Below are 16791 nucleotides of genomic sequence, written 5' to 3'. Positions count from 1 at the left end.
TAGAATATCATCTGCATAAAAATAGCTTTTAATTTGACATTCCTGAATCCTCAAAGCTAGCGGACTCAAGAAAATATTGAACAGTACCTGGAGCAATAGAGGATTAGGTGACTTGCCCAAAGTCACAAGGAGCTGTAGTGGGATTTGAACCCGTTTCCCCTGGTTCTTAGACCACTGAACTAACCATTAGACTATATGCTGCTTTTCCTTTAATATTATGCCCATAAACAGTAAGAAGTAATCCTACTGCTGTACAGCACTTCTTTCAGAATAACTTCACTATTATATTTAAGGTCCTCAGCGGGCCACCACACACTCAAATTATTTCATAGTGTGGGGCTTTACGCTCCCATTCGTCACTGGACCCTTAACTATGCTTATAAATTATGTTGAAAAAGTTATTTATTATTATTAGTGCTAAAATTACTTAGCTTATGGTTTTGACGTTAGTCGGGAGGGTTCAGAAACATCAGCCACCAACATGTTTCGCCCGTATGACTCTAGGGCTTTATCAAGGCTCCCTCTCCCTATTCAGAAATAGAAAACATACTTAAGTATGACTAAAAACCATAAAGCATAAAATAAGCTAATATTAAATTCAGACTCTTACCGTTTATAGTCAGTTTACTCCCGCCATCACGCCATATACGAAATGGCGGTCGGGTTCATTCACAGCTAATTTATACGTGACCCAGACGTCAACGTCCCAGGAGTTCAGGGACGTCAGAGTCTGACGTCAAAACTTACGCTATCCATTTCAACCTCTATTTCATTTACGTTATTTATCTTAAGATGATATAATATACAGAAACCCCAGGATCTAACCTCATATTAGGGAAGCCCACTCTAGTTCGTTATTTAGTCCATAAGGGGCCACCGTGTTCAGGCGATAGATCCAGCGCTGTTCAATGTAGTTAAGACGGCTCTCCCAATCCCCCTCAACTTCTTTCTCAAGTATCTGATCTATAACCCTCCATTTGATGTGTTCAATCCCATGACCCTTATCCAGCCAGTGTTGGACAATGGGGGCTTGTACCGCCCTAGTGTTAATGCGGGATTTGTGTTCGTTGAGGCGCACATTAATGGCTCTTTTGGTGCGCCCCACGTACACCAGATTACAGGGGCATACAATTATGTATACAACCCTCTTGGTTTTACAAGTTGTATCAGCCCTCGGTCTCACCAGGTAACCTCTTTGAGGGTCGGTCCATTGAAGCCCTTCTAACGTAGATTCACACCATTGGCAATGGTGACATTTGGTATGACCCACCCCAGTACTGCTGTCATACTGGTTAACCCGTTTATTAAGGGTCTGACCAATGGTTTTACCCCTACGATAAGCAAATAGGGGAAGGTCAGTAAAGCACTGGTGGAGATTCAGTATATGCCAATGCTGTTTTATGTGGGAGATGCTTTTGAAAAAGGGAGGACACATACTAACCGCCCTTCCTCCTGTACTCTAGGGCTTTCCATAAGGAGTAAATCCCGTTGTGCATACCGGGCCCTAAGATACGCAGTAGGATTACTTCTTACTGTTTATGGGCATGTTATATGGGAATACTCTTCTTTCAAAAAGTGGTGATTTGGGTGCCTAGAGTTTCCTTTAATATTAAACATAACAAAGTTATTGTTTTCCAGGGGTTTATATTCAAAGTGATTTAAAATGACCAGCAGAAGGTCCTAGCCATTTAAATGGCCTGTGCAGGGCTACCCAAGGGTATTTGATGGCCCGTAACCAGATAGTGCCACTGACTATCTCCTCTAAAATCCCAGGGGCAGGGTTAAGGCAGAACAGAAACTTAGGGCTCCTTTTACTAAAGTGCGCTAGCGTTTTTAGCGCGCGCAAATCCCGTGCTAAACGAAAAATACTAACGCAAGCTCTATGGAGGCGTTAGCGTCTAGCGTGTGGCATTGTAGCGCACGCTAAAACCGCTAGCGCACCTTAGTAAAAGAAGCCCTTAGTCAGCAGTGATTTTTTCCGTCTGCTAACCGGTTAAGTAACCATATAAAGTTAGGAGAGGTTGTTCTGACTTTGTGGCAAATTAACTGGACACCAGTCTGAAAATTGACCAGTGCCCGGTTCACTTCTGGGTCAGTGGTCATACCCGGATATTCAGTGCTGGGAGCTGCACCTGCCCTAGCATTGAATATCTGGGGTTAAGTTACTTGTATTCTGCTCACAGCCACCTAATCATATTTATCAGATTATACTGTATATGGGATCCTTAATTTATTCTCAGATTTCTTGGGATTTTCTGTAAACAGGATTATTAAATTTCATCTGTTTGCAAATGACAGGATTACCATGTGTAAATCATACATTTTTCAGCCCATTCCTGTTGTAGACCTGCAGCCTGGTTCACTATGATTTTATTTTCCATAGACCAAATGAGAGAAATGTTTTGGTAAATAGCAGTTTGGCATGAATAAGTATTAAACGTTTAACAGACTTTTAGGGTGACTCATGCTGCAGAATCAACCAGTTTGAGTTTTTGATTTTAATAAACAGTGCAGTAAAACGCACAGTGGTGTTTATTACGCAACTCATGACGGCAGCTTATAATCAACAGAGCTGTTACCAGGATCGAAACCATGTTCCCTAAATACTTAAGATGTACATCTTGTTTCCAATATATAGCTAGGGATGTGGACACGGGGGTTAATTTTATAGTTTCTTGGATGTGGAGAGTCCATGCTATATGAAAAAATATTCTTCCTTTCTCACTTATCTGTGATATATTGTACTAGATTGTGATGTTGTGTATTGTATGTTGAATTTATTGTGTATGTTTTGTTGTACTCCACTTTGGGAAAAGCAGATTAGAAGTAAATAAACTATAACAAGACACAGCCTGAGAGCCAAATCCCATTGCTCTACTTCCCCATATTCCTGACAAGACTTTGTACCACCCAATACTCTTCCACCTCCCAGAGCTGTTTTGCCAGATTAGATATTCAGAGTAAGAACAGCATAGCTTAAATGGAGAAAAATGTGAAAGTTCTGTGCTGATTTTGCTGGTAGAGAATGGCACAGGGAAAAAAATTTGTCCCCGTCTCCACCCCGCCCCGTGAGCTCGTCCCCGTGAGCTCAGTCCCTGTCCCCGTCCCCGCAAATCATCTGATCCCATCCACACAAGCCTTGAATAGTTTTATACTGAACTTATTTTCTTAAAGTATAAAAAGCAACAATTTTCTGTACAATTGTCATTTTATAAATCAAAGTTCTGGCCGCTGAACTAGAGAAAGAGATGTTCAGCTGGCTTGGCTTTGTTTATAAATTTTTATCAACACAACTAATAAACTACTTTATCCTAAAGCAAAAAGAAAATAAATAGAATTTTTTTTTTTCTACCTTTGTTGTCTGGTTTCTGCTTACCTCATCTTCTCCTCATTCAATTCCTTCCATCCACTGTCTGCCTTCTCTCTGTCTCTTCCATTTGCTCTGTTACTGTGCCTCTTCCTTCCATATCTCCCTCCACCCACCCTCAATTGGTCTGACACCCATCTTCTTCCCTGCGCTCCCCCCATAGTCTGGCATCTCTGTCTTCTTCCCTTCCAGCGTCTTCTCCTCACTCTGTTTCCCATTTCACTTCAGCGTCTTCTCCCCACTCTCTGTTCCCCATTTCCCTTCATTTTCGTCTCCCCACTCTCTGTTCCCCATTTCCCTTCATTTTCTTCTCCCCACTCTCTGTTCCCCATTTCCCTTCCAACGTCTTCTCCCCACTCTCTGTTCTCCATTTCCCTTCCAGCGTCTTCTCCCCACTTTCTGTTCCCCATTTCCCTTCCAGCGTCTTCTCCCCTCTCTCTCTTCCCCATTTCCCTGGAAGTTGTGTCAGAGAAGAAGCTTCCGCAGACGCACGCGACTTCAGGCTCGGGCTGCTTGAACAAATTAAATTAAAAACACCATGAAGGTAAGGGGAAGGGAGGGAGGTAGATGTGGCGGCGATTGGTAGGTAGGAAGGAGGAAGGGAGATAGATGCGGCAGCGATTGGGAGGGAAGGGGCTGCATGCAAACGGTGACCATGAGCATTCCCACCCTTAACTGCGGAGACAAGGCCATTCACCGCTCCATGGGGCGGTGGATGGCCTTGTCCCCATACCCGCGGTGAGCACATTCTTTTTCCCCACCGTTTTGCCAGGTTACCTGCGGCTGCCGGCAGTTAGACGGGGTAACAGCCACCGTGTCATTCTCTAGTTGCTGGGATGGAGCTGAATTAAGATTGTATTATACTTTATTTTATGTGATATATTGTACTGGATTGTGATGTGTATTGTATGTTGAATTTATTGTATATGTTTTGTTGTACTCCCCTAACGCTGTTCCTGTCGTGTGTGACTGTGGTATTCTGTTAGCATGATATTTCTGTGTAGCATTCTGTAATAATTTGGCTTATTCAGTTTTCTCGATAGTGGAGGGGATACATGTAAAGGGCAGTGGAGATGGGGGCTTTGTTGATCCTTGCTCTTATTATTTGTGTTTATAAAATGACAATTGTACAGAATATTGTTTCTCTTTATACTTTAATAAAATAAGTTTAATATAAAATCATAACTATTTGAGGCTTGTGCAGATGGGATCAGATGGGGACCAGGCTCGAGAGGATGGAGCGGAGACGGGGACCGAGCTTGCGGGGGTGGGGATAAATGTTTCCCCGTGTCATTCTATACTCTGTAGTCATAATTGCTCATATTACCTGATAATTCCAGCAAGCTCCAACAGCTTTGAAATGTCTATTATTCTGATATGCTTTCCTTGTTGCTTATTAGGTGAGAAGCCGTATGTATGTACAGTCCCTGGCTGTGATAAACGGTTTACAGAATATTCCAGTTTATACAAACATCATGTAGTACATTCTCATTCGAAACCTTACAACTGCAATCACTGTGGAAAAACATACAAGCAGATCTCTACGCTAGCTATGCACAAGCGGACAGCACACAACGACACCGAGCCTATCGAAGAAGAGCAGGAAGCTTTCTTTGATCCTCAACCAGGTGTGTGCCTGCTCTTGTGTCCCTCTCTTTGGAGAGATTCTTGGTGACCTGCCATTAAGTTTTAGATTCACAAACCTCTTCTGTGTGCTTTCAGTCTCGCTGTAGAAGAATATCATTTTTAAATAGTGCAGGAATAATCATCATGTCCCATTGAAATATATATTAACGGGGTCATAGGCAGCCCTATATCATCCAGATACTAAAGTAGGGATAGCCAACCTGCAGACTGAACATGGCCCACCACTGAATTTTATATGGCCCATGAGACCTTGGGGAGTGTACCCAGAAAACGTCATTAATCCAAATTTTTGTGATTTTTATTTTTTATACCATATTTTGCAAATATGTTCAGAATAGCCGTTCTAGCAGTATATTTTCGTCATTGTACTTATTTATTACAGGAGGTCTATAGAGCTCTGTGCATTTCCGTTCCAGCCCACCAGGGATAGTACTGATATTCATGTGGCTCTCGGCCTACCCTGGTCTACTGTAACTGTATACTTTGCCCTTGCAATATTTGAGAACAGCACAACAGAGACAAATGCTGCCTAAAGATTTGAAAATCAAATAACACCAGCACTATTTCTCTCCAACAATCTTAACTCCCCCAGGACGATCCCTTTTTGTCTTGAGAATACTTATCTGCTGTGAGAGAGGGACTGTTTTCATCCAAGGGAATCTAACCAGGTAATCCTTTAGTTACCTGGAGAAATCCCTTTGAAAATAGTCCACTGCAAGAAAGAAGAAGGTGTAGAAAAAATCACTGTACCTAAGGGCTCCTTGTACGATGCCGCGTTAGCGTATAATAGCCCGCGCTAGCCGCTACTGCCTCCTCTTGAGCAGGCGGTAGTTTTTCAGCCAGCGCCGGGGTTAGCGCGTGATAAAAAAAAGTCATGTGCGATAAAGCCGCTAACACGGCTTCGTAAAAGGAACCCTAAGAGTTGGTAGTTAGAGAGCTGACTATAACATTATTCATTGTATTTGCCAGCTTCTGGCTACTCAAGTTACCAACTTATTGAGATTAATTATTTACAGTGTTATCTAATCTAATCTTCCTTTGTGAGTCGCACAAACCTATCCAAGCTCAAGGCGACAGATCAAGCTTTTGTTCAGCCCTCAGTCACTTTAATGATGGTAATTCTGTCTAAATAAACTGTAGTAACAGACATTTTCATTGGCAAAGATCGCAGACACTAGGTTAAAAGTTAACACAATTACACAATACTTTGTTGACATTTTACTTTTTATTACTTAAAGGAAGAAATATTTTTGAAGCTGTTGCATTCTTTTCTCTTTTCAAGTCTTTCTTTTGCAAGAACATTTATAGATAATCAAAAACTCCAAAACTGTTTTCATAAGGCAAATTTTAAAAATAAATTATCGGTGTTCTTTGCATTAGCGTTGGCAACGTGCACAACATTTTCTGGTTTTGTATTGTTATTTAGGGTCAGACGAAGATATACTTAAAGTGCCACATATAACTTATGTGACTGGTGATGATGGAGACGATGGAATTTCTTCTCAGGTTTCCACAGCACTGAGCCAACAGGTAGCGCTGATATCCCAGGATGGGACCCAGCATGTAAGCATTTTCCATTTTACTCTCTCTGCAGCTCCAATTTCCCCCAATTTTCTTGGATTCCACTCTAGGTCCCCCTCCCCCCAATCTTTGGGGGTTCCTCCAAAAGACTTCAGTAGAAACCGTTCTCTGACCTTGCACCATGTTAGCTATAACTTGAAAATATTTACTATTTACTAATAATAGTCCTACTAATTCAGTATTCTGATTTGAAATGATAAGTAATAGTAATATAAAGTGCCAAGTGTTAGTAGAACCAGATCATTTCACGTTGGCCAACTGTATGTTGCCTTTCAGGTTAACATATCTGAAGCTGATATTCATGCTATTGGCAATACCATCACCATGGTAACACAGGATGGCACCACAATCACAGTCCCTGCCCACGATGCTGTCATTTCTTCAGCAGGAACACATTCTGTAGCAATGGTTGCCACAGAAGACACTGAAGGGCAGCAGGTAAACTCGATCCTGTTTGATACGTAAATATTTCTTTTCAAATAACATAATTGCAGCTTTTGGTTTGGGCGAGGTATGATTCATCCATTTTGGGCCATCATCTTTCCTTTAAAAACCCCAGAGAAGATCAGTTAAACATGTCAAATGGAAGCTTTAGGTACCTGCAAATAATGAATGCAAATCCCATTTCCCTTTTTACAGAGGGAGGTAGCAGGGATGGATGTAATGCATTCTGGTAATGGATGATTTCCTGAGTCTTTATAATAAACTGTTTATTTAAAGTCTTAGTCATCCCTACCATAATTTTATTTTACTTCCCCTCCCCCTTTTTTGAAGCCACATTAGGCTTTTTAATTGCCAGCTGTGGTGGTATTAGCGCCGACACTCATAGGAATTCTATGAGCATCGGAGCTAACACCACCGTGGCCGATGATTTAAAAAAAAAAAAAGTCTAATGTGGCTTCATAAAAGGGGGGGGGGGGTTAATTTTAACTGCATTCAAATGTTTGCAGCCAAAAATGCCTTCCACTCTAATGATCTTGTTCAGGCTGCTCTCATGCCTTTAAAAACCAATGACAAACAGGTTGAATTAATTTGCTTTCCTTTCCTATTTATGGATGAACTAACTTTACTATATAGTCTGCCATCTATAGTTTATTACTGAGAGGCAGCAGAATTGCTGAACTTATATATAGGGGAGGAATGGTTAAAACTGCTGCCTCAGCACCCTAAGGTTGTGGGTTTCATCCCTGTGTCGCTCCCTGTGACCTTGGACAAACCACTTAATCCTCCATTGCCCCAGGTACCTTAAGTAGATTGTGAGTACCTGAATGTAAAAATTGCCTTGATGGTATTGCAAAGGACGGTATATAAGTACCTTAAAGAACATAAACATTTTCTATATGTTTATGGCTTGCATTGTACCCAAGAATGGATTTTGCGTGTTCTTTATAAAATGCTACATAAATCACAATTTTTAAAAGACTGAAAATAATACTTTGAAGTGAGTAAGGTTCAGTCTCCCACTTATACTTCTCTTCTGATTAGAATCATTAGAGTACTGAGCACTGGCAAACCAAAAAAAAAATCTAGCTACTTTTTTGAAATGCTTTTAGACGAGAAAACTGGCTCACTAAGGGTTTTTCTCTTTCTATGTTTGCAGAAAAAACATCCCTTGACAAATCAGATTCTTAGCTACTCAACAATTAATAAAATCTGTAGAAAGAGCCCACATGTGCAGAAGTCCCTGCCTATCTTTTTTTGGGTCCCTATAGAAGGCTCTATGGGCATGGATTTCTTGTATTTTTAGATTATTAATTGATCCATTTTTGCTTGAAGGTTGCCATTGTGGCACAAGACATAGCAGCCTTCCACACAACTTCTTCAGAACTTCATCAGCAACACGGGCATCACTTAGCCACCAGAGAATCTAGACCTGTGACACTACTAGCCACGTCAAATGGAACTCAGATTGCAGTGCAAGTAAGTTTGGTACCTTCACTAGTAATGGCAGCAGCTGGAAGGCATAGACCAGTGGTCTTTTGTTTTACTATGTATTATACAGATCAGTTTAATGCAATGGTTCCCAAACCTGTCCTGGGGGACCCCCCAGCCAGTTAGATTTTCAAGATATCACTAATGAATATGCATGAGAGAGATTTGCATACCTGTCACTTCCATTATATTGATTAATTAATTAATGAGAATTTAATCAACTAAAAGCAGCCATACTGTTATAGATGAAACATGGGGAGGGCAATTTTCAAAAGCCATTGGCTATCTGAAAATTGTCCTCTTTCTCTCTGTCTGTAGATAAAAGTATGGCCATGAATCAACAATGTATATTACTTTTATCCATAGAACAAGTACAGAAATTCAGTTTGGGGAAGGTAATGTGTACAGTTTGTATATTCAAAAATCTGCATATTATTTTGAAGGAAAAAAGCTAAACAGAAAAGCAGGTGCAAATCTTTGTAACTACTTTTTCTCTAGGCAGTTATCAAAAATGTATGCTTGGACATTCCCTTACAGGACTGGTGCAAGTCTACAGGAATAAAAGTACCCAAGCTTTGCAAATTTGAAAATTGCCTTCTGTGAGAAAATGTTTAAATATGAGCAGATGTCTGAAAAAAGGATACATAAAATTAGTTGTTTTGTAAAGAAGTTTATAAGCAACTATCTGCCAGGTTCTGCACATATTAATATAAAATGTTCTCATACAAAAGCACAAATATGTCACCAAAGATAGATGAAATGCAATAATATGCATAAGATGGGAGTTCAGCACCACAATGTTTATCTTTCAGCTTCAAATTTCCTTAAACCAGCTTTGCTGTGGGCAAAGATGGCAGAAGACTGCCAAGTTTTAAATATTTAAGTAAGGGAAAAATTTCTGAGATTGCTTCCAGCATCTACCCCCCACCCCCCCAACACAAAACTTAGCACATATCCTACTTCCTACAGGCTTCCTTTAATTATATATTAGAAAAATCTCAATGTTATTCTCGTGACTCTGTGTGGCAGACACATATTTTATGTGCTTTATTTCTGTTACTGAAGATTTATACTTCCTGATGCCAGGCTTTGGTGGGAAAGTGAAATGCCTTCTAGATAAAGGAAGACATTTCTCAGTCTGGATCTACTGTTTTGAGGTCAGCACACTCTGAAATATTATTGTCTATACCTTTAAGTCACAGTGTCAATATACTAGCAGACAGGACTAGCTTAACTATTAGGCAGATTAAGCTGGTGCCTAAGGTGGAAGCCTCTGCTGGAATGGCAAAGAGCAGAATATATTGTGGCTTTGGGAAATTGCCCTAATTTTATATGATATATATAGGATGATCAGATGGTGTCAGCTAATGTCAGTGGTAAGACTCTTCTCATGGAATACTTTTATTTAAACAGAAGAACATAAGAGTTTCCATATTGGGGCAGACTGAAAGTCCATTAAGCAGACTGAAAGTCCATGAGAAGTACCCAGCAAGATCCCAAAAGAGCAAAACAGACTTTATGCTGCTTATCCCAGAAATAAGCAGTGGATTTTCCCAAGTCCATCTTAACAATGGCTTATGGACTTTTCTTTTAGAAAATTTATCCAAATGTTTTTTTAAACCCTGCTAAGCTAACTGCAACAAATTCAAGAGTTTAATTCCAAGTTGAGTGAAGAAATATTTTCTTTCTTTCTTTTTTTTTTTTTTTTTTAATTCTTTTCTATGGTTTGTTTTAAATTTGCTACTTAGTAGTTTCATCACATGGCCCCTAGTTCTAGAATTTTTGGAAAGAGTAAACAAACTAAACTAAACTAAACCTTGGGTTTATATACCGCACCATCTCCACAAATGCGGAGCTCGGCACGATTTACAGGAAGAAGGATGAGAGAGGAACTACAGTGGAGAGATTAAAGAGTTAGGTGTAAAGGGGGAAGGTGAGAGGCCTAAGAGGGGGGAAGTGTTACAGTTTTGAGAATAGCCAGGTTTTTAGGTGTTTGCGGAAGAGTTGGAGGGAGCTTGAGGTTCGGAGTGGGGAGGTGAGGTTATTCCAGTGATTCTACCTGTTCCACTGCCATTCTGAGGTTGGAAATGAATAAGAAACAATTTCACAAGCTGGTGAACATATTTTTATTTCACCGGGAACATGGGACCAAATTCCATAAACAGTGTTCAAAAACGAACACTGAAAAGGTCCTCGCATGCTAGACTTACACCTGCTAAAACCTGGTGTAAATGCTGATGCCCAGGTTGGGGGTAGAGACCCAGTATTGTGTAACACATGCAATGTTTTGGAATACTCCTAACTTGCCAACACCCCTCTCATGGTCATGCCCTCTTCTGAGTTGTGCGTGATGAGATTTGCGTGATAGGCAGTCGGATGTATGCACAAATCCTAACCGTTAGCCTAGTTGTGCCTGCTTCTTGGGATCGCGCCCAAATCTGGGCACCATTTTAGGATCAGGGGGGGTGGTGTTAATGTTCTCCAAGTAGCTACTGTCACAGTAGAATTTATTACCTTGAGTAATTAAAGCACCAGGGCACCGTTTCATTTGTTAGTGCATCTTGTTAATGTGGTCATGATTAGACCAGACTACAAGGTCAATGTTTCTTTAATCTACACTAAATTGCTGATCTTGTGTGAAAGAACTATACTGAGAATGTTTGTAAGCTTAAATGCCTGAAGGGAAGTGGGTAAGAGGAAAACAAAGGTTTGAAAATAAGCTTTGTTTAAAAAGCATATTCATGAACATTTAAACATTTGAATATATAGGTCAGCTGTTTTAGTAAGTCTAATAAGAGTTTCACGGTGCAGAATGTGAGATTGCCATGGTTCTTTCCCAGGCAGTGTTCTGCAGTTTAAACTGAAGTTCCTGCTATACCAGGGGTCTCAAAGTCCCTCCTCGAGGGCCGCAATCCAGTCGGGTTTTCAGGATTTCCCCAATGAATGTGCATGGGATCTATGTGCATGCACTGCTTTCAATGCATGTTCATTGGGGAAATCCAGAAAACCCGACTGGATTGCGACCCTCGAGGAGGGACTTTGAGATCCCTGGGCTATACAGAAGAGTGCAGACTGGCAATTTGCTATCTATGGGTTCTTTGCATCTCCCATACATAATATTAAAAGGATGTGGAAAAACGGCAGTTAGCAGTGCATGTGTACTCTGAAAAATAACGTTAACGTAGTGAAACAGCAGTAAGCATAAGCATGCTATCTTTCCAAAGAGAAAGGGCTAATTCACCCAGAAAAATTCTCCCCTTCAATCCTTTAATGTTTCTTGACGAGGTTAGGTTTTATAATCAGATATGGTATAGTAATCTTGCATTTATTATAGGCTGAAAAAGAATCTAGTAATGCAGTTTTGTGATGACTTTCTAAACTGTTTGAAAATATTTGCAGCTTGGGGAGCAGCAGTCCTTGGAAGAAGCCATCAGGATAGCCTCCAGGATACAGCAAGGTGAAACTCCGGGAATTGATGATTAACTGATAGCAGTTCCATGAAACAATGCAATGCACTGGTGTCTTATCTACTGTCGGAGAACGCCCCTGTTAACTAGAGAAACACTTCAGAGTTCCTTTGAATGACGCGGGGTGCAAGCATTTTGCTTTTGTGCACATTTTACTCTCAAAATCCATACCTGAAGTGATCCAGTGTATTTCCCAGGATTTTCAATCAAGATCGTGTATCACACACCTTATCTCCTAGGGCTGGCTGGAACCTCTGGGCAGCACATTATGACCTTCCAAAAGAAGTGGAATGAAGTTTTGCTATTAGTGTGTGAAATAATGAAGACTCTTGGCATTCTGGAAGTGAAATTCCTGCAATCATCATTTCCCTTGGAGGCCCTAAAGGTGTTGCAGAGCCTTTTTGCAGCTTCCTAGTACAGAACAACTAATTCTCAGCCTTTCCAAATTTATTCTTGGATTTGCGTTTGCTGCAGTAATATCCTGTTTTCTCTCCCCTCTTTTGCTCAGTGTAAATACAGACTGTTGATGCTGAAGTGCTAATTATATTTTAACTTTACATTGGATTATGTAAAATAATCAGAAGCTTCAGTTTACTATTAAAGGAATTAAATCTACTGGGGATTTTTTTTTTCTTACTAAGTGTATCACTGAATTGGCCTTTTCAAATCATGCTGTAATCAAAATACTGTATTACAGGGCTGCGTTGTACAACCTTACTGTCGATGCGATAAGGAGTTACTGCAATAAGGGACATAGTTACTTCCTGACTTATTACCATTCTTTAAGAATAAACCAAGAAAAAAACTGCAGGTTATGTACAAGATGCAGGCAATGTTTATTGTACCAAAATAGGATGCAGTAATATACACGAGACGCTGTGACACACGGTGGTTATCTCACTTTTTGTTTTTTACAGGCTTAGGGTGCATTGTATATATGCGTAATATTTTCAAACCAAAAATATAATTTACTGATAATGACTACAAACTACAAATCGTTTAGAAAAGAAATAAAATCCATCCTATTCAAGACATCCTTGAAGACAAACTATCACCGCAAGACTCATCCCAACTCTCTGTAGCAAATCACTCTACTATTCAATTCCTCTGGAAATGGCCAGATAACTTCTTTTGTAGTCCACCTTGAACTGCAAGGTATTGGCGGAATAGAAATCACTAATGTAATGTAATTTGTTTGTAACTCTTATTTACTTTGTGGTTAATTTTACACCTTATTGACCATGGACCCCTGAGGAAGGTGTGCTGTCCGAAACACGGACCGTGTCGGGTCCCTTGGTTGGTAATAAGGTTGTATATTACTGCATCCTGTTTTGGTACAATAAACATTGCTTGCATCTTGTACATAACCTGCAGCTTTTTCTTGGTTTATTCTTGCTGTTTGGTTCATTGTAGACTACGTTGGATTTTTTCCTTGTTGCTTATTACCATTCTTTACCACCATAAGCTCATTACACTACATTACAGGCTTATATTCCACATTTACCTGCACAACTCAATGTGGATCACAGTCAACACCCAGGTAAACATTGAATAGACACCTGGATTTAATACTCGATTAAGTCAAAACCAAATGTGTATCTAAATGTCATTGCAACAAACTGCACGATATTCAGCTCGCAACAGTTTTAAGGCCGCTGACCAACACAGACTAAACACTTAGGTATTGGGGGGTCTGATTCTGTAAACTGCTATCAGTTAGGTGGCGGTAAGTGTCTGTCACTTTGGAGCCCATCCCGAGGGCACTCAGTTTATTTATTAGACGTCTGTGTGGAACACTGTCAAAGGCTTTGCTAAAATCTAAATACACCACATCTAGCACACTCCCTCTATCCAATTCTCTGGTCACCCAGTCAAAGAAATTGATCAGATTTGTCTGACAAGACCTACCTCCAGTGAATTCATGTTGCCTCTGGTCCTGTAATCCACCGGATTCCAGAAACTTCACCATTCTCTGTTTTAAAAGTGTTTCCATTAATTTGCTTACTAAAGAAGTCAGAGTTACCGGCCTGTAATTCCCTACTTCTTCCTTCCACTTTTGTGTAGAGGGACCACATCCGCTTTTCTCCAGTCCTGCGGTGATACTCCTGACTAGAGAAGCATTGAAAAGATCAGTCAGCGGAGCCACCAGAATTTCCCTAAGTTCCTTCAGCACCCTCAGATGTACCACTATCCAGCCCCATTGCGTTATCTACCTTTAATTTAGCTAGCTCCTCATGAACACAACCCTCTGAAAATATGATCAGCGTTTACCATTTCTCCATCCCTATTCGCATTTGTCTTCTGAGGTCCCGCTCCTGGTGCTTCAGCTGTGAACATAGAACAGAAATATTTGTTAAGCAATTCAGCCTCCCCTTCACTTTTGATTCTTATAATGCCACTTTTGCACTTCTTCCCATCACTGATATATCTAAAAAAATGTTTTGTCTCCCCATTTTACCATTTGTATGTTTGCTTTCCTGACTACTCGACCAGCCTCTCTAACTTTTTCCAGATATTTTTGCCTGTCTTCCTCTTTCTGCAATCTTTTGTAGTTTATGAAAGCTAATCTCTTATTCTTCACCTTCTCAGCTACTACTTTTGAGAACCAAAGCGGCCTTCTTTTCCCCTTACTTTTACTTACTTGCCTCACAAAAAGATCTGTCGCCCTTACAATAACTCCTTTCAGTTTTGCTCACTGCATTTCTACTCCTTCCAGACAATTCCTTGACATAATCCCACATCCAAAGTTTGGTTTTTTAAAGTCTAGAACCTTTGCTTTTAAATGAGCCCTCTCTATACCCGTCTCAATATTAAACTATACCATGCAATGATCACTGGATGACAGATGATCACATACTGTAACATCAGAAACACTCCCCATTTGTAAACACTGTCCAGTATGATCCCATCCCACATGGGTTCTATTACCTGGAACAGTTCTTCTTGTAGAGAATCTAGGATCTCCCTACTTCTAGAAGACCTCACAATAGGGATACCCCATTCAACATCCAGCATGTTAAAACTTCCCCTTTTTTAGATATATTCTGAATGTCTACTATTAAATCTCTGTCCACTTCTTCCATCTGTGAAGGAGGCTTGTATATCACACCAATGTAAATATATTTACCATTCCTTCTTTCCAAATTGATCCACAGTGCCTCTTCCTTGCCCTGCAGATCCTACAATTGTATGGCTTTAATACAATTTTTAACATAGAACGCTATTCCCCCTTCTTTTCTTCTACCCTGTCTTTCCTGAACAGATTATAGCCCAGTATTCATCTTCTTCCATCACAGTTTCTAGAACCAGAATCTTGTTTCACTGAATACCTCTACATGGATTGGAAAAGGAGGCAATGTCTGGAAAGCAGTATATACTAATTCTTGAAGTATAGAAACATAGAAATTGACGGCAGAAAAGGGCTATAGCCCATCGAGTCTGCCCATACTAGTGGGTCATTGGTATGGGCAGACTCGATGGGCTATAGCCCTTTTCTGCCGTCAATTTCTATGTTTCTATACTTCAAGAATTAGTATATACTGCTTTCCAGACATTGCCTCCTTTTCTAATCCATGTAGAGGTATTCAGTGATTTAGTTACCCTGCCCCATCAGTTCTAGTTTAAAGCCCTCTTCATTAGATTAGTCAGCCTGCCGTTGAAGATGTTGATAGATCCCTGCTCAGCAGCCCTTGTAAAATCATCCCATGGTTCAGGAAGCCAAAATGCTGTCGACACCATCCACATAGCCACGCATTCATCTCCAGGATGCGTACTTTTCTGACCTGGCCCTTACCTTTGACAGGGAGGATGGACGCACCTACACACCTGACTGCTTCATCTTCTCCCAGAGTCACAAAGTCACTTTTGATATGTTCGCAGGGGTACCTGGCAGTATCATTAGTGCCAATTTGAATTTTGGCACCAGGCAGACATACCTCCTGGGACATCATGTCTGGTCTATAGATGGATGCTTCTGTACCCATCAGAAGGAATCACCAACCACCATTACCTTCTGCCTCTTATTGGTCATGGATCCATCAATTTGGGGGATTTCAAGCTTTGGTCCTTCCTTTCCCTGGGATGCTCTCAATTTCCAGGGCAGCATACTGGTTCTTCAGTTCAAGGACGGGTGAAGTCACAGTACCAATCTTGTAAGGTTCTATAATCTGAGTCCAGCTCCCTTCCCTCAGCACAGCCTCTTCTTCCCCACTGCTGGAAATCTTTGATACCTCATGAACCATTTCATCGATGTACCTCTCATTCTCATGGATGCTTCTCAGTCTTGCCACCTCCTCTCTCAGTTCCTTTACTGTATGAGAGATTCAAACTGAAGGTCATTTTAGCTACCTTCCAGGGCTCGTGCAACCTGGCTTTCTTTGGAGTCTTATAGCCACAATTCCTGACTAGCCATCCCAGCATTAGACTGACCAGAAATCCCTTTGTGGTTATGAATATTGTCTTTGCAGCATCTCCAACTAGCCCAAAGAGTGACATCCCGCCCAGGAGTTAAACCAGCAGCTAAAGGGTAGCCTGTAGCACTTACCATCTGATCTACCAACCCGATTAGCAATGCTGGTAAATAGATTTCTATCATCTCTGAGAGCAATTTAAACATAAAAGCTTTATTAGGATCAATGGAATGTGCTTGGCTAGAGTCTTTCCCTTAGCAAACAAGTGTCTGTGCAATAGTGTTTCTTAGTTAGGTAATTGTTGATGCCGCCGCTGAAAAAAAAAATAAAACCTGTGGTAGGATTAAGGCAGGGAAGGTAAAGTACACATAGGGACTGCATTTTGCAA

General features: G+C 40.6%; 1 protein-coding gene across 4 annotated transcripts in view; it reads left to right on the top strand.

Moving 5' to 3' along the window:
- The window catches only part of ZNF143 (zinc finger protein 143), a 79036-nt gene extending 66426 nt beyond the window's left edge, over positions 1-12610 (top strand). For all 4 annotated transcript variants that reach the window (XM_033928029.1, XM_033928028.1, XM_033928027.1 and 1 more), the window contains 5 exons: positions 4768-4995; positions 6441-6577; positions 6872-7033; positions 8372-8515; positions 11927-12610. In XM_033928029.1, coding sequence (XP_033783920.1) covers positions 4768-4995; positions 6441-6577; positions 6872-7033; positions 8372-8515; positions 11927-12010 — 755 coding nt within the window. In that variant the 3' untranslated portion in view covers positions 12011-12610. The remainder of the gene's footprint in view (positions 1-4767; positions 4996-6440; positions 6578-6871; positions 7034-8371; positions 8516-11926) is intronic.
- Positions 12611-16791: the final 4181 nt, after the last annotated feature.

This window comes from Geotrypetes seraphini, chromosome 19 (assembly GCF_902459505.1).
Source record: "Geotrypetes seraphini chromosome 19, aGeoSer1.1, whole genome shotgun sequence".
NCBI classification, from domain to species: Eukaryota; Metazoa; Chordata; class Amphibia; order Gymnophiona; family Dermophiidae; genus Geotrypetes; species Geotrypetes seraphini.
The sequence above is the reverse complement of the archived record's forward strand: the minus strand, read 5'-3'. Positions and strand labels throughout refer to the sequence as shown.